Source organism: Panulirus ornatus, chromosome 28 (genome assembly GCF_036320965.1).
Source record: "Panulirus ornatus isolate Po-2019 chromosome 28, ASM3632096v1, whole genome shotgun sequence".
In the NCBI taxonomy this organism is placed as follows: domain Eukaryota; kingdom Metazoa; phylum Arthropoda; class Malacostraca; order Decapoda; family Palinuridae; genus Panulirus; species Panulirus ornatus.
The window spans coordinates 7,816,955-7,833,004 of NC_092251.1; the positions used below are offsets into that span (position 1 = coordinate 7,816,955).

The 16,050-nt window shown below is 45.3% G+C and overlaps 1 protein-coding gene across 2 annotated transcripts in view; it reads right to left on the reverse strand.

Annotated features, from left to right (window-relative positions):
- LOC139757815 (uncharacterized) overlaps positions 1-16,050 on the reverse strand; it is a 207,966-nt gene that overhangs the window by 126,888 nt on the left and 65,028 nt on the right. For both annotated transcript variants that reach the window (XM_071678682.1, XM_071678683.1), the window contains exons 8-11: positions 10,910-11,011; positions 9,037-9,199; positions 8,618-8,771; positions 380-547 (exon numbers count right to left, since the gene is read on the reverse strand). In XM_071678682.1, coding sequence (XP_071534783.1) covers positions 380-547; positions 8,618-8,771; positions 9,037-9,199; positions 10,910-11,011 — 587 coding nt within the window. The remainder of the gene's footprint in view (positions 1-379; positions 548-8,617; positions 8,772-9,036; positions 9,200-10,909; positions 11,012-16,050) is intronic.

Below are 16,050 nucleotides of genomic sequence, written 5' to 3' on the forward strand. Positions count from 1 at the left end.
CTGATCACCTGTCACATCTCGTTTATTGTCCAATCTTGAGCCTCTATCACAACCTACCAGTGATTCAATCTGGCCTACTGTCATTATCCGGTCTACAAACGAATCTGAGCTTCTGTCACATCCCGTCTATGGCCTAATATGACCTCCTGTCATATCCTGTCTCGAAGTATCCTCCCAGGTAATTGCATTTCAGGATCCATTTCAACTGGTCCTCTGTTGCCTATATTAGCTGGTCCATTGTTAACCCACCTCACTGATGGTCCCCTGCCGGCCAACTCACCTGGTCACCTACTGGCCTACCTCACCTGGTCCAATATTGGTCCACCTCACCTAATCCAGTGTTGGCCCACTCATCTGGTCCACTGGTGACCCACCTCACCTGATCCATGTTGTTGAAGAGGGCCCGGTGCTGACTCTGGGTGATGAGGTCGGAGCGGAACTTCAGCGGTATTAGGTAGCGTTCCAGGCCGAACCTGCAGGCGTGGCTGAAGGCCTGCTCGCAGTTGATGAGGGCGAAGATGATGGTCTGGCGGTCGGCAGACGCGCTCTGCAGAAGGGGCGTTAGTTAGCAGGAGGTCATTAAAGAACCATACGAGGGATGGTGTCAAGTACTCTCACGTAGAAGGCACTGAAGGGAGGAGTGTGTATTAGGTAAGTACGAAACTTGATGGTCTATGACGTGGTTAACCAATGGAGGACAACAATGGTATGCTACATTCGTAATCTTCATTTAAATGTGGACAGAGGAGCAATGCAGAGGCTGTGGTGGGACAAGGGAAGACCTAAACATGAAGGAAGAGACATAATGTAAAGACTGAAGACTTAGATTTGAAAAGAAAGGGAACAGGAAGTATGGGAAATTGGGTTACGTATGAGAAAAGACAAAAGGAGATCAGAGAAGATGGGTGTAGGAGAGGGGCAGAAGAGGGTCAGATACATATGACGGAGTGACCTGGGGATGTCAACAGATAGCCACTTCCAGGCGAAGTTCGGTGAAACCTATGATCATATATATATATATATATGTGTGTGTGTGTGTGTGTGTGTGTGTGTGTGTGTGTGTGTGGTGTCTAACCTGACCTCTTGGTAAGGTCTGTACCGTTAGCACTCCCTGCTTCAAGACCCTCTTAACTAATCTTTTTCAACATTCATAGCCACGCACCTCGAACAGTCGTGACTGATGACAGCATGACGAGTATGCATGTCGACGACCCGGTGCATATGTTTGAGAGGCCCCGAGCCCGAATCACAGACACAGACACACGAGCCACCACAGCGCAGAGGTCAGCCTTGCGAACCCACCAATCAAACTGGCCCGCATTCGAATTCCGGAGAGAGGGTTAGCTGGCTCGCTTCCAACCCCCACAGCTGTTTTCTTCCCAGGCGCAAGCTGAGATGTGTACGTGTGTGTGTGTGTGTGTGTGTATATATATATATATATATATATATATATATATATATATATATATATATATATATATATATATTATGTACGGATTGTGTGCCCCTGAATTACCAGGTACACCTTGCATATATCTCTTCGTATTGTACACACATAGTCAACTACATGTGTTCCTGAAGCTATCATCATTAATCCGGATTTCTGGCATTTATCCGGACGAGCAGATGGAAATCATACTGAAAGCACTCTTGCTTCAGGTACTCGACTCACAGATCATCCGTACCTAAACAGCTATGCAAGTTGCAGGGAAAATGTCGCAATACACACACTGGGGTCACCAGGGTAGTGACCCTGGGCTGCTGGTGGTCAGCAAAGGGTAGGCCAGACAGCCAGCCACCCACCCACCTACCAACGACCAGTAAGGATTAATTCATCTCCCGGGAGGACTGTTAATGCGAATTGTGTGAACCCCACCAACTCACACAGGTCAACCTAACCTATTGGCTGCAACAGGGACACCACACAGGGACTTAATCCACGAGGCTCCGAGAGAGGGTGACAGCGCTAGGGGTCAGCCCATAGTAATCCAAGCACTTTTAGGTCATACGTGTTGACCTAATCTCTCAAGATGGTGTCCAGTCTACTTCGTTCCTTTCCATGCCCTACTTCAGTCCACTGACAGCACCTATAACCCCCATATACCACATCGCTCCAATTGCTTCTATCCCGTGCATGTCTTTCGCCCGAGCACTCACAAACCTTCTCATTCCATCCTCCCATCTCCAATTTGGTCTCCCCTTCTCCCTGTGACATTACTGAGAGTTACACATTGACTCATTAGTCTTACAATAGTTACATTTGACTCACGGATTCATCTAATACATCTTTCGCTGAAAGTGATCAGACTCAGGTAATGTCAGAGATGCCAGACTAACTTTTTGGCGTTTGATTCGTGAAGGTTCTCTTGGAAGATACTCGTATCCAACTTATGAATTTACATGTGTACAGGTCTCACAGCATGGCCCTTTGGAACTTGCGCCTCGAGTCCCACTGTCTAATCCTCCACTAAGATATATCTCCATGAAATGCAAAGTACTTTTCGCAAAATTGTATCCATGGTTTTACCTCATTTCGGCCCAAAATGACATTACTCTTCTTGGACATTGCCAGTTCTCTGTTACTGTTTGCATGTTAGTCTCTGCATAGCTGTCACTAATATAATGAATAGCTCATGTTATTTTAATTCACCTCTGTCTCTTTCACCTTTTGGCTGTTTGCGCCGAATAAAACAAACAACAATTAAGAAAAAATATCCGAACGCTTGTATTAATATTTTTCCAGCATGTGATTATTGTTTTGATCACGTTACTGGACGTCCCTTAATTTTTAATTCACTCTTTTTTCTCCCCTTACTGACGAAGAACCGTCCATCCATAGCCAATTTTCTGATACTATTCCATTGTTACCTTGAATACCTCATCCTATAGACAGTCCGTCCGTCCATCCCACATATGGGATCCAGATCCCCTTACTCAAGCGTTCCTCCTTCGTTATACATCACAGCCTGTTTCACCTCCAACACGTCCACCCTCCTCCATTCTTTCGTGGTCAAAGTCCAAGACTCACACCCGTACAACACCGTCCAAGCCACATCCTTGCATATCTTCATCCTATTAGATGACGCACATCTTTATCCTATCAAAGGACATTGACCTTTCCTTCTACATGCTTCTTACTTCACTGAAGGACCTTGTTAGCCTCCTCTTCCTCTCCTAGGACTCACTTCAACCCTCAATGGCTCCATCTCCTGACACGTCCACTGCAATGTACTTAAACCATCTAACTTCCTCGAGATCCTATTACCTATTTACACTTATACTCAAAGCAGCCTGTTTCAACCCCATGCTGTACTTCATTACCTTACTTATAAATCACATTTACTTTACACTTTATGCTTAACAGACACACGTCCGTGACAGAATTCACTTTTCTTTCCCGTATCGTTATGCACCGGGGCTGCATACGTATGTCTCCAGCCAGCCCTCAGGCACCTAACCTAACCTAACCGAACCTTTGCCTATACAACGGTTCTAGCCTAACTAACCCCATCCCTCTCCCTTATCAACAACACTATCACTCAACTTTCTAGTTTCACCATCTATCAATCTTCAATCCATCTCACACTGAAATGTTTAACCCATCTAACACTGAAATGTTCAACCCATCTTACACTGAAAAGTTCAATCCATCTAACACTGAAATGTTCAACCCATCTTACACTGAAAAGTTCAATCCATCTAACACTGAAATGTTCAACCCATCCAACACTGAAATGTTCAACCCATCTAACACTGAAATGTTCAACCCAACCAACGCTGAAATGTTCAACCCATCTCACACTGAAATGTTCAACCCATCTAACACTGAAATGTTCAACCCATCTTACACTGAAAAGTTCATTCCATCTAACACTGAAATGTTCAACCCAACCAACGCTGAAATGTTCAACCCATCTAACACTGAAATGTTCAACCCATCCAACACTGTAATGTTCAACCCATCTAACAATGAAATGTTTAACCCATCTAACACTGACGTGTTCAACCCATCTAACAATGAAATGTTCAACCCATCTAACACTGAAATGTTCAACCCATCTAATACTGAAATGTTCAACCCATCTAACACTGAAATGTTCAACGCATCTAACAATGAAATGTTCAACCCATCTCACACTGAAATGTTCAACCCATCTAACACTGAAATATGTTCAACCTCGCATCTGAAAAATATACTCAAACCTAACGCATGTGATTCGATGCATCACAGATAATAATACACCAAGGCTCTGCTAATGTCCATTGACGGACGCCCAGAAATGCGTCAGTCCACAAGCATAATTCAAGCCTTCGTCATGTTGAGTCTCCAGCTCAGCTGGGATCGATGAATAGGGCAGTGGTTCAGGTATTATGAAGCGAGTGCCACACCTATTGACTAACGAGGTACATCAACTGTCAATATTATTATTCCCCCACTCCGAAAAAACAAAAACAAAAAATGAATTAAAGTTAATGAAAAAGATAAACGGGTTAAAGTCAGGTTGCGAAATAGTCGAGGGTAAATGCTGAATATTTTGTTTTTTAATACCAAGAGGAAAATATTTTGAACGCTTCGTAAAATGAGTTATGTGGTGTATGCTAAAGTGAACTCGAACGGGGCGCTGAGCACGTAATATTTTTTCTATATATATTAGGTGAGACGGCATGGGCAGCTGAGGCCCTAATTAAGGCCATCCCATTAACGCAATATATATATATATATATATATATATATGGTAAAGTGTGTGGAAGAAGAAAGTTGAGAGTAAATGTGAATAAGAGCAAGGTTATTAGGTACAGTAGGGGTGAGGGTCAAGTCAATTGGGAGGTGAGTTTGAATGGGGAAAAACTGGAGGAAGTGAAGTGTTTTAGATATCTGGGAGTGGATCTGTCAGCGGATGGAACCATGGAAGCGGAAGTGGATCATAGGGTGGGGGAGGGGGCGAAAATTTTGGGAGCCTTGAAAAATGTGTGGAAGTCGAGAACATTATCTCGGAAAGCGAAAATGGGTATGTTTGAGGGAATAGTGGTTCCAACAATGTTGTATGGTTGCGAGGCGTGGGCTATGGATAGAGATGTGCGCAGGAGGATGGATGTGCTGGAAATGAGATGTTTGAGGACAATGTGTGGTGTGAGGTGGTTTGATCGAGTAAGTAACGTAAGGGTAAGAGAGATGTGTGGAAATAAAAAGAGCGTGGTTGAGAGAGCAGAAGAGGGTGTTTTGAAATGGTTTGGGCACATGGAGAGAATGAGTGAGGAGAGATTGACCAAGAGGATATATGTGTCGGAGGTGGAGGGAACGAGGAGAAGAGGGAGACCAAATTGGAGGTGGAAAGATGGAGTGAAAAAGATTTTGTGTGATAGGGGCCTGAACATGCAGGAGGGTGAAAGGAGGGCAAGGAATAGAGTGAATTGGAGTCATGTGGTATACAGGGGTTGACGTGCTGTCAGTGGATTGAATCAAGGCATGTGAAGCGTCTGGGGTAAACCATAGAAAGCTGTGTAGGTATGTATATTTGCGTGTGTGGACGTGTGTATGTACATGTGTATGGGGGGGGGGGGGCATTTCTTTCGTCTGTTTCCTTGCGCTACCTCGCAAACGCGGGAGACAGCGACAAAGTATAAAAAAAAAAAAAAAAAAAAATATATATATATATATATATATATATATATATATATATATATATATATATATATATATATATATACATACCCTAGCCTGAGCCAGGTACCCATTGTATCGACCAACCTCTAGGGGAGGATGAAGAGCTACGTTGACTATGGACCGACAACCGTAACCAGGATTCGAATCCACGCACCCAACCCTGGGCGGCCCGCGAATACGTCACGGTCAGGAACGCGAACTGTTACACCGACGCGAAACAGACGCAGGACTATGGGAAAAGTCCGTATGATCATTATCATCATCAATATCAGTAGGTGTAATAATTTTTGAATTTCCACGACTACGTATGCACCAAGTGTCCGCCACGGAGACACCCTTACTCGGATCGTATGCAAATCATGAGCTAACAACACAAAATTACCTAATATTCCTGCGTGTTTCACTTATAATCAAATAGAATGATAATTTGGCAACATGTACAGTCTACTGGAAAAGTGGCTGACGCAGTTTTTCTTGCATTCATTACGTACTAAAATGTCTGCTTAACATCTAGAGAAAACGTTCAGCGGTTGGTAAACTTTACAGAGGAAGGCATTGCCATATAGTCTCCTTTATGTTTACATTGTGAAATACAACTATATTCGTCCCTGTATCTATCTAAACAGACAGGGAAGAATGGACAAATGATTCTAACTTAAAAGACATATCACTGATATGCTGTTTGAACTTACCATCAGCCATTATGTAGAGGAATAGGCGCAAAATACCGAGGCAATCACTATCAAAACATTCGTTCGTGTCTTCCTCCTCTCACATCTTGAATTCGTCCATCAATTCCTATTGTAACTATGTAACTTTAGCACCATCACCACCTCTTCTGAACTGATAACCACAGTATATAAGTGCCAGGGATAGGCAACGATTCGCCATATCACAGCGGAAGAAGAATAACAGAGAACACTGACCCGTTTGTCTGTTGACAAGAGACTGAAACGGCAATGCTATGGCGGATGTGAACCAGGCAGGAAGACGGGTGACGTCACACGCCTACGTCACTAGTATCAACAATGGAGGAGGACGGCTGTGACCAATCAGGTGTTTCTAATGTATCCTCGAAATTACGTGTTGGTGTAAAGAGTTAGGTTGATTAATCAAAGCGCTCGGAGAAAAAATACAAGAAGAAAAAGAGCGAACGCTGGTGTAAAACACATAAGCAGACAGAAATGAACGGTATCCTGTGTATATATTCATCACATAGACGGTACTAATATGTATATACTTACACATCTCGAAGGGTAGTGACAGTAAGTTTGGCAACGTCACCTTCCTACTGTGAAGATGATGGTGTGTGATAGTGAGGGAGGGGGAGTATATCGAGGGGAGTGATAGTGAGTTTGGTAACGTCACCTTCCTTTGGTGAACATGATAGTATGTGATAATGAGATTGATGGAAGGAGTATATTCTACATTGGCTCACAGATAATTCTGGCTTGCATAGCTATTATATTTATCTACGTATGATCAATGTGATTAATAGGTTAGTTGCAATACACTACAGAAGGTCATGGACTTATTCAAATAAGTAAAAATGTGACAATACTCGCTTACAGAAACATAATGTCTAAGGTGGCTGGGGTTGTGGTAGATCACAATCTATCAGATATACGGTGCCAAACAAAACCCAAAAAACAAAATATTGCGAAAGACAAAACCAAGGATGAAATAAACAATGAAACTGTCTTCATGTTTATATTTACAAAATATACAAAATATACACTAAATCATAATTACATGTGTTACAAATGGTGTAAAAATATATCTGAACCATATACATTATATACAGGCAAATATATATATAACTATATATCTATATACTGCACTATATAACACTATAAGGTCTGAGGTATAAAGAAAAACACATCTAAAGGCCACCGTACTCATGTGCTTTTTACAAACCTCTATCAATACAACAGTTACAGGATCACCCAGGGTAACAAGGACACACTAGTCTACTGGCTTATTGTACGTTAGCTCCAAAAAGCATGGAGGATTACGTATATAGAGACTGTGATTTCTATATCAATATAATCTACGAGGAAATGATAGTTCCGACAGTCAAAGGGGAAGGAATGACGACACTTGCTGTGAATGATATTACAAGCTAATCTACGAAGAAATGATAGTTCCGACAGTCAAAGGGGAAAGAATGACGACACTTGCTGTGAATGATATTACGAGGTGGACAAATCTGCCTATCCATGGGATGAGTGTGTCATTCTGAAATTCCTGTTTGGCAAACCGGGCAATATTTTGTAAGGGCCCACCGCCCACCGAGCAGGCAACGAGACTGACCCACGATGCGCCACGGACGAAGGAAAGAACCACATGGCACGTATAAACGTACAGTGGAGGCTGACCCTACAAACACGTACTATCTTGTTTGTGACTTATGAATACTTCAAGGTCATCAAGATAAACATTGTTCTGTTACATACATATTACTGTTGTTATATCGACTCTGTAATCTAACTACGTGACTACCTTCGTTACCAATCATGCAGACGTCAAATTCAGATAACCAGTTAGTTGACTGAGTGTGTGTTTTTTCTACAGACTCTCTTCCACACTACGTTGTTCTGTGGTAACACAGATCAAAAGATGGTCACCAGAAGTTCAGGTTTGGGAACTTCTAACTGAGCTAGAGCGATGGCGTCAGTTCGCGGAACAGGAGCAATGGGGAGAGACTCTGTCGAATCTGACACTTTATTAAGGATCGAGTGACTGAGTAATGGCGTCTGTGGTTTAAGCTTTCGTCATACAAACACCTGAACTTCCTTCCCATCATGACCTCTTCTTCTACTGTGACCTAAGCCTTACGGAAATGACCCTCCTAATGTCATCCTACTCAGGCTTTAGCCTACGGGTGCCATGACCTCGGAGAGTCACCTACCGGCGTGACCTGTGACCTCAGACGTTGAGGCCCCAGCCTACCTCCGTGTTGAAGGAGATGTGGCTGAGTCTCTTTCGTGGGTGTGACTCGTTCTCCGTGAGGGTCGTCCTGCCAGTGTAGCCATTGGGCAGACCCCGTGGGTGTTTGGACACGCCCCTGCGGTACACCTCTAGGGGCAAAGTGTCCCCACACTCCCTGGAAAAGGAGAGAATCGTAACATTTACAAAAAATAATTCTTCTATTCTTACGAATCGTATATGGTACACTACCGTCCATGAAAATGTGGCAGTATAGGGAAAAGAATATCTAAACTCAATTAATTGTAAGTTAGCATAATTGTCCATCCATTTCAGACTCTACGAGATAGTGGGAGGCTCCTTGTGGGGCCAGACTACTTCTACAGCATCCACCAGGCCATGACCTGAGAGGAGTATGGTCCTCTGGGGCCCGCCCGCCTTACCTGATGATGTCCAACACGGAGTCCTCATCGAACTTGACCACATTGTAGTGGCTGACGAAAATGATGTAGTCACCAGGTTTGAGACCTGCCTGGTCAGCGGGGAGGCCTTCCTCCACACGCTCCACCCGTGGAGGCTTCGTCCACGCCACGCTGAACCCAAAACCTGACGGAGAGGGAAAGAAACAGGAAGGGTTAGAGAGGGTTTAGATACTCAACCCTGAGGGAAGGGGTTTAGAACGTGTAACGAGCGTCCAATTGAACCCCTTGCAGACACGCTCACCGGAAAGGGTCAGTTAAACCTGAAGATGGGGAAATGTTAAAGGATCAGAGAGGACATGAATCTCTAGAGGTACATTTGAGCCACCGGGATAATAGGGAAGGGAGAGGAGGTTCTGAGGTGTTGAAGTTCGAGAAACCCTATGACAGAGCATCGAGAGGAGGGCTTAAAGGCGATTATGGGACTTCATTTGTAGGTTTGAAGATGCTAAAAATACAGAGCTTTAGAGAGAGACTCGTGTACTGTGTTATTGAAACCTGAAAGTTAACTGAGGGAGTAAAAGGTTTTAAACTTACGAACAAATCACATCAACATAGTTAACGTTGGGGAAGTTTGGATTCATCCGCGAAAGAAAACGTTAACCATGCCACAAAGGTCGCCACATATTGCAATATAGATTTACTTTTTGTAGCACAGGAAAAGAAAATGAATATGTCTCCCCTATTAACTTAGGCAACAGGAAAATCTGACCCTTCGGGGGAAAAAACCCCGCTGTGTTCCATATTTTTTCATATTCCTAAAAAGTAATTATAAAGGAGGGAAAAATTACACTCACACACACACACACACACATACACACATATATATATATATATATATGCAATCATCGTGTAAGTACAATCATATAAGTATTATTCTTTCAAATTTGAATCCATATTCACATAGCATTAAGGAGGAAGCCTTTAAATTCCTTGTATGGATTACGATTACGGTGGTTGAAGTGGGGGGGAGGGAGAAAGGGTCATGAGGGCAGCCGGCACCAGGGAAGCTGCGTGTTGAAGTGGTGGTGGAGTGGGTGGTGGTGGAGTGGGTGTCGGAGCGAGCATGAGGGAGGGCAAGAGGGCGAAGCGCTGTGTCCTCTATCTGGAATTTCTGGGGTTTCTGCTGGCATAACTCAGTACTTTACCTTCATTCAGAGCCTGACTGACGCCCTAACACACCCCCGTCCTCCAGACACACACACACCCACACACACACACACACACCCTCCTCCAGACACACACACACACACATACACACACCACGCACTCACACACTCACACACACCCTCCTCCAGACACACCGCTCACACACACCCACACATACACACACACACTCACACACACACACACACACTCTCTCTCTCCTCCAGACACACAGCTCACACCCACACACATACGTTTGAAAGGGAACCTCTCAGACGTTCAAGGAGTTATCTAATTCGAAGGAAACCCAATTATTTTTTCCACCTCTAATTTTTCCTTTCCTCATCCTCCCTTATATCATCCAGGGGAATGATTGGCTCATGAGGAATACCAAAGCTCTTTTCCACATTTTTAGTACATCCTTGATCTTCGAACAACTAAGTATAATTCTCAAGACTTCATTTTGCAATACTTTTTTTTTGAAGTCTGTTGATACCTTTGCTATAACGTAAGGCCCAAATGAATGCCTGGTAGTCTACCAGAGACCAGGTACAAGCTTAGTACATCATTTTAACACAATAGATTTGCTTGGGTTATCGGCAACAAATCAACCAGTAAGTCTTTGGGACGAGAAGTCGAGCTGAAGATGCCTCTCCGCTCTCGACCTTACCTTTTGTGTGTGTACTCTTACCTTGGTTGCCTCTGACGACGGTGATGGAGATCGTGTAGGGCGTCTGGCCTGGCGGTAGATGTTTCGAGCCAGCCACGCCCTGGGCGTCGCTCAGCGCTACACCTGGAGGAGGAAGACACACCTGTTAGTAACACAAGTGTCAGCCATCGAGCACTGTGAGTGTGTGTGTGTGTGTGTGTGTGTGTGTGTGTGTCACACTGATGACCAGGGCCCCTCCACACTGCATACTGGCTAATGTACTCATACAAGGAGGACAATAGAGGGAAATCGAAGTGACAGTAACAGGAGCAGAGGGAAAAATGGTAACAGGCGATGATACAGTAAAATTTGCTACCCTCACCGAGACAAACCATTAACTCACGGATCTGCATTCTACGTGAAATTTGCCGTGTGTTGTGGCACTGCACTGCACTGCAGCACCGCATGAAGCGTCTCTGCACTCACACACACACACACACACACACACACACACACACACACACTAGCTCGGAACTCATCCACAACCGCCCCTCAGAAGTCAAAATTCATCCACAACACTTTGTACCAGTCGTGGGACTCCCCCAATCACAATCTACAATTGAAAGTTCTTTCTAACTATCTTCCCATCACCTGTGTTTCCCTGAGCATCGGCCTGAACGCCTCCCCATCAAAGGCTTCATCACCCATCACTGCTCGTACCATCTCCCCATCATCTTCACATCACCTACGACCTTCTGTGGTGTCCATCATCATTTCCATCAAACAACCATCCCTCTTCGCTACACCACTCCGCCATCCCACTACGCTACACCACTCCGCCAACCCACTCCGCTACACCACTCCGCCATCTCACTCCGCTACACCACTCCGCCATCCCACTCCGCTACACCACTCCGCCATCTCACTCCGCTACACCACTCCGCCATCCCACTCCGCTACACCACTCCGCCATCCCACTCCGCTACACCACTCCGCTATACCACTCCATCACTGCCTCACAAATCACCCTCGTATCTACTCCTCTTTGTTACTCCTTCCCTTCAGCACCTTCTCTCCTTATCCTCTCACTCATAACACTTCACTCAACACGAAGATACCCTCACACCGTAATCCCTCAACACGCACCCCCTCTATAACTCCCTACGCCTCCGACTCGCCTCTCGGCCAGCAATCTGTTGCTCGTAATGGAATATCAGACCAGGCGAACAACCCCGGCATATGTGACGGTGCCGACACCATACACCCTGCATACGACAACAGTTACTTTTTGTTTTCTGCATCGCAACTGCCTCAAAAACCGACAGACTAAACCTTCAAACGACGTCATTGAAAGGAGCTTCTGTCTATGGGAAGACCTGGAAGACGCGGTCAAAACACCATTGAAACATGAAGCTTTAAAACGGGCAGGAGGTTGGCTGGCACGATCACTCAAGTCACCCCTGAAATTAGGTTTGGCCGCCATCTCCGTCCTCCCTCACGTCCACCTCAACCACCGGCCTCCCTCACGTCCTCACACCCCGAGGCAATGTCCTTCTCCACGTTCACCTCAGCCATCGCCCTCAAACACACCCTCACTCTCCATCCTCCCTCACATCCCTGGCACTGTCCTCCCCCCCACAACCCAGCCACCCTCCTCCCTCACAACCCAACCACCGTCCTCCCTCACGCCCTAACCATAATCCTCCTGTCAACAACTGGTCACTAGGATGGTATCCTGTGAGGTGGGTCATGATAGGATCTTCCGTATTAAGACCTAGCGCTACAATCAGGCTTCGCGCTTTTTGGGATGCCCATCAGACCATCACAATCAGAGACACTCATTAAACCTCCAAAAAAAATGATAACAAAAGCTATCATCACACGAGAGCTTATATTCGCCCCTCCTTCCTCTTGTTACCTCTATCCGCATCTGACGCTTAGATCCTCTTTATCTGTTTCTTATCTTATCCATATCCCCGTACACACACAGCCTGATCAACTCAATCAGACTTCGCCTATTACTCCATCTCTCTTACACTGTCATTCAACCAATCAACACTTCTCAACACCACAAATGGCTCTCAAGCATTTCATTCACAACCTTAAACTACCCAGGTGGTTGATCGTCAACAACCAAATCATTTGGTGTCAGTTTCTAAATGTCTTGAACAGCGTGGCGGCTATACCATAACACGAGAGAACTCAAACGTCTAAGTGGAAATTCTAGTGACGTGCCAAGCTCCATTAGCGACCTGGGCGATGAGTGAATGACGGAGGTGAGGCACAGTACAGAAGTCTCTCATATCCCGCCAGTCCCTCTCATACCAACAGCTCCTCACACACACACACACGCACTACTCGGCCCCACCCCCTCATATGTTATTAGTCCCTCATACACCATCAACTCCTCACACTACCGGCCCTCACATGCTATCTGCACCTAATCCACACTACCTGCCCCGTACACACTAGCAGTTTCTCACACACTGCCAGCCCCTCACATTCTTACCATTCTCTTACACACGAGCAGTCCCTCACACACTATACCAATCTCCCACAAGCTTCTATGGTTTCGTCATGTCTGGCTGCCCAACATCACTTTAGCATGAGAAAGATCCCTCATTGTTTAATGTCTATCTATATATACTAATATAAATTTCAAAGGAAACTTTGGTTCAGATACCTTTGCTATCAATAAGCCGTTCCTGTGGCTATCTTTATCTATAATCACACATAGATCATATAGAGGCCTGGATAGTTTTACCCCAATGTCTCATGCAAATTACTGGCGACTCAAGGATGTCTATATTTTTTTTCCCCTACACGGCCAAGCTTTGGAACTCTTTACCCTCTCACGTCTTTCCAGACTTTACCTGACGCTTTCCTTACACGATAAGCATGGAGATTCCATACATTTATTGTGAATCTCCCAACAGCTGCTTGCGATCGGAAACTTTTAAAATGTCATTTATTGTGGATCTCCCAACAGCTGCTTGCGATCGGAAACTTTTAAAATGTCATTTATTGTGGATCTCCCAACACCTGCTTGCGATCGGAAACTTTTAAGATATCAGTTCTTCTTTCCTATAAACTTCTGAAATGTTGTCCTCTCTTGTTTATCATTCAGTGACCTGGAGCTTCGTTTTACATATTTACATATCCATTAAGTCCCGGCCCACGAACAATAACAACAACTAAAAAAAAACAAAAACACTCACTATTTACGTACTTGCCTTTGTAAATCAGTTACATGGAACGATTAGGCAAAGAGTTGAAAAAATGAATTATGATGTTTACAACCAATTGGGTGGCAGTAATGGCGTCCCGAACCATTTATTACAATGATATTAATTATCTGCTCTTGTGGCTGGCCGGCATACAGATGATTATTCAGATATTTCAATTACTCTGATTAACATACCCAGGCCAGGTTGGTTCATATATTCTGATTAATATACAGGGGCCACGCTGATTCAAATATTCTGGTTCACATACACAGGCTAGACTGGTTCAAATATTCGGATTAATATTCATAAGCCAAGCTGATTCAAATATTCTGGTTCATATGAGCAGGTTAGACTGCTTCAAATATGCTGGTTCATATGAGCAGGTTAGACTGCTTCAAATATTCTGATTACCATACAGGGGCCTGGCTAGTTCAAATATTCTGATTAATATACACGGGCCAGGCTGATTCAAATATTCTGATTAACATACATAAGCCAGGATGATTCATATACTCTGATTAATACGCAGGCTGAGCTGGTTCTAATATTCTGATTAATACACAGGGGCCAGACTGGTTCATATACCCTAACATACACAGGGGCAAGACTGGTTCAGTGCCTGTATACTGACGAACTGGCTCTGGGGCCTTGGTCGTAACTGATGGCGGTGGAGCACAGAATGATCATCCCTTTAAAAGGAAGACTAGATGATGGCTGAACCATGTTGTACGTCGCCAACCCTAATGGATGGATGATAAGAGAGAGAGAGAGAGGAAAAAAAGGGAGCTTTCGAATGGGCCATTTTGTACTGTGGAGGGGTGGGCGGGTGTGTATATGGGGGAAGGGTAAGCATGGGACCGGGGATATGAAGGTCGCAATGGAGAGAGGGTGAGAGGGTGGATAGTGAGAGTGTGGGTGAGAGGGATGGATAGTGAGAGAGCACAGGAGGTAGAGAAGGTGGTGTGGTTGGTGAGCGAGTAAGAGGGGTGGATGATGTGAGTGGGCGGTGTGGATGGGCGGCAGGGAGGGCGGGCGGTGTTGGCGAGTGGGCGGTGCATGTGCCGGGCGGTAAGCGGTGTGGGTGGAGGGAGGACGGGTGCCGAGGTCGCTCCTGCTGGTGGAGTTGGTTGGCCACGAAGCCTTACGCTCCACGGCTCAGCGAGCCGACCCCCTTCTCCCCTCCCCTTACCGCCGTCCCCTTCTCCCTCCCTTCTCCCCTCCCCATTACCGCCGTCCCCCTCCCCTGCCAACTCAAACCCCCCCACACCCCCAACTTAACCGGGGTTCCATTCCCTCCCCCTCTCTCTCTAACAACCTCTCTCTCCCCTCTCCCCCTAGGGCTCCATCTCGGCCTCACTCCCAGCTCTCTCTCTCTCTCTCTCTCTCTCTCTCTCTCTCTCTCTCTCTCTCTCTCTCTCTCTCTCTCTCTCTCTCTCGTGCGGTGAGCGCTTCGCGTTAGCCCTGTCATTTTGGCTAAATCTTGTCGAAGATAGCTCTCTCTCTCTGTCTCTGTCTATCTGTCTGTCTGTCTGTCTCTCTCTCTCTCTCTCTCTCTCTCTCTCTCTCTCTCTCTCTCTCTCTCTCTCTCTCTCTCTCTCTCTCTCATACACTGGGCACAGTTTCCCCTCTACGTCTGGCACGGCTGGTATGACATTCCTGAGGCAATTTTTCCCCCAGGAGGATCTAGCATATGAGTATTCCTACTCCGGCAGGACCCCAACCCTCCCATCCCAAAGTCTAACTTCCTCAGCGTCCTGTGATGAAAAAAATCTATACAGTGTATATGTGAGTGTGTGTGTGTGTGTGTGTGTGTGTGTGTGTGTGTGTGTGTGTGTGCACGACTACCATTTGTGTGCTATGGGAAGAAAGTTATACACAGTGGTTGGCCCGCTCTCTTTATGTTGTATATATATGTACTGTCTTGTCTCTTATGTGGATGCACATATACACCCCAGC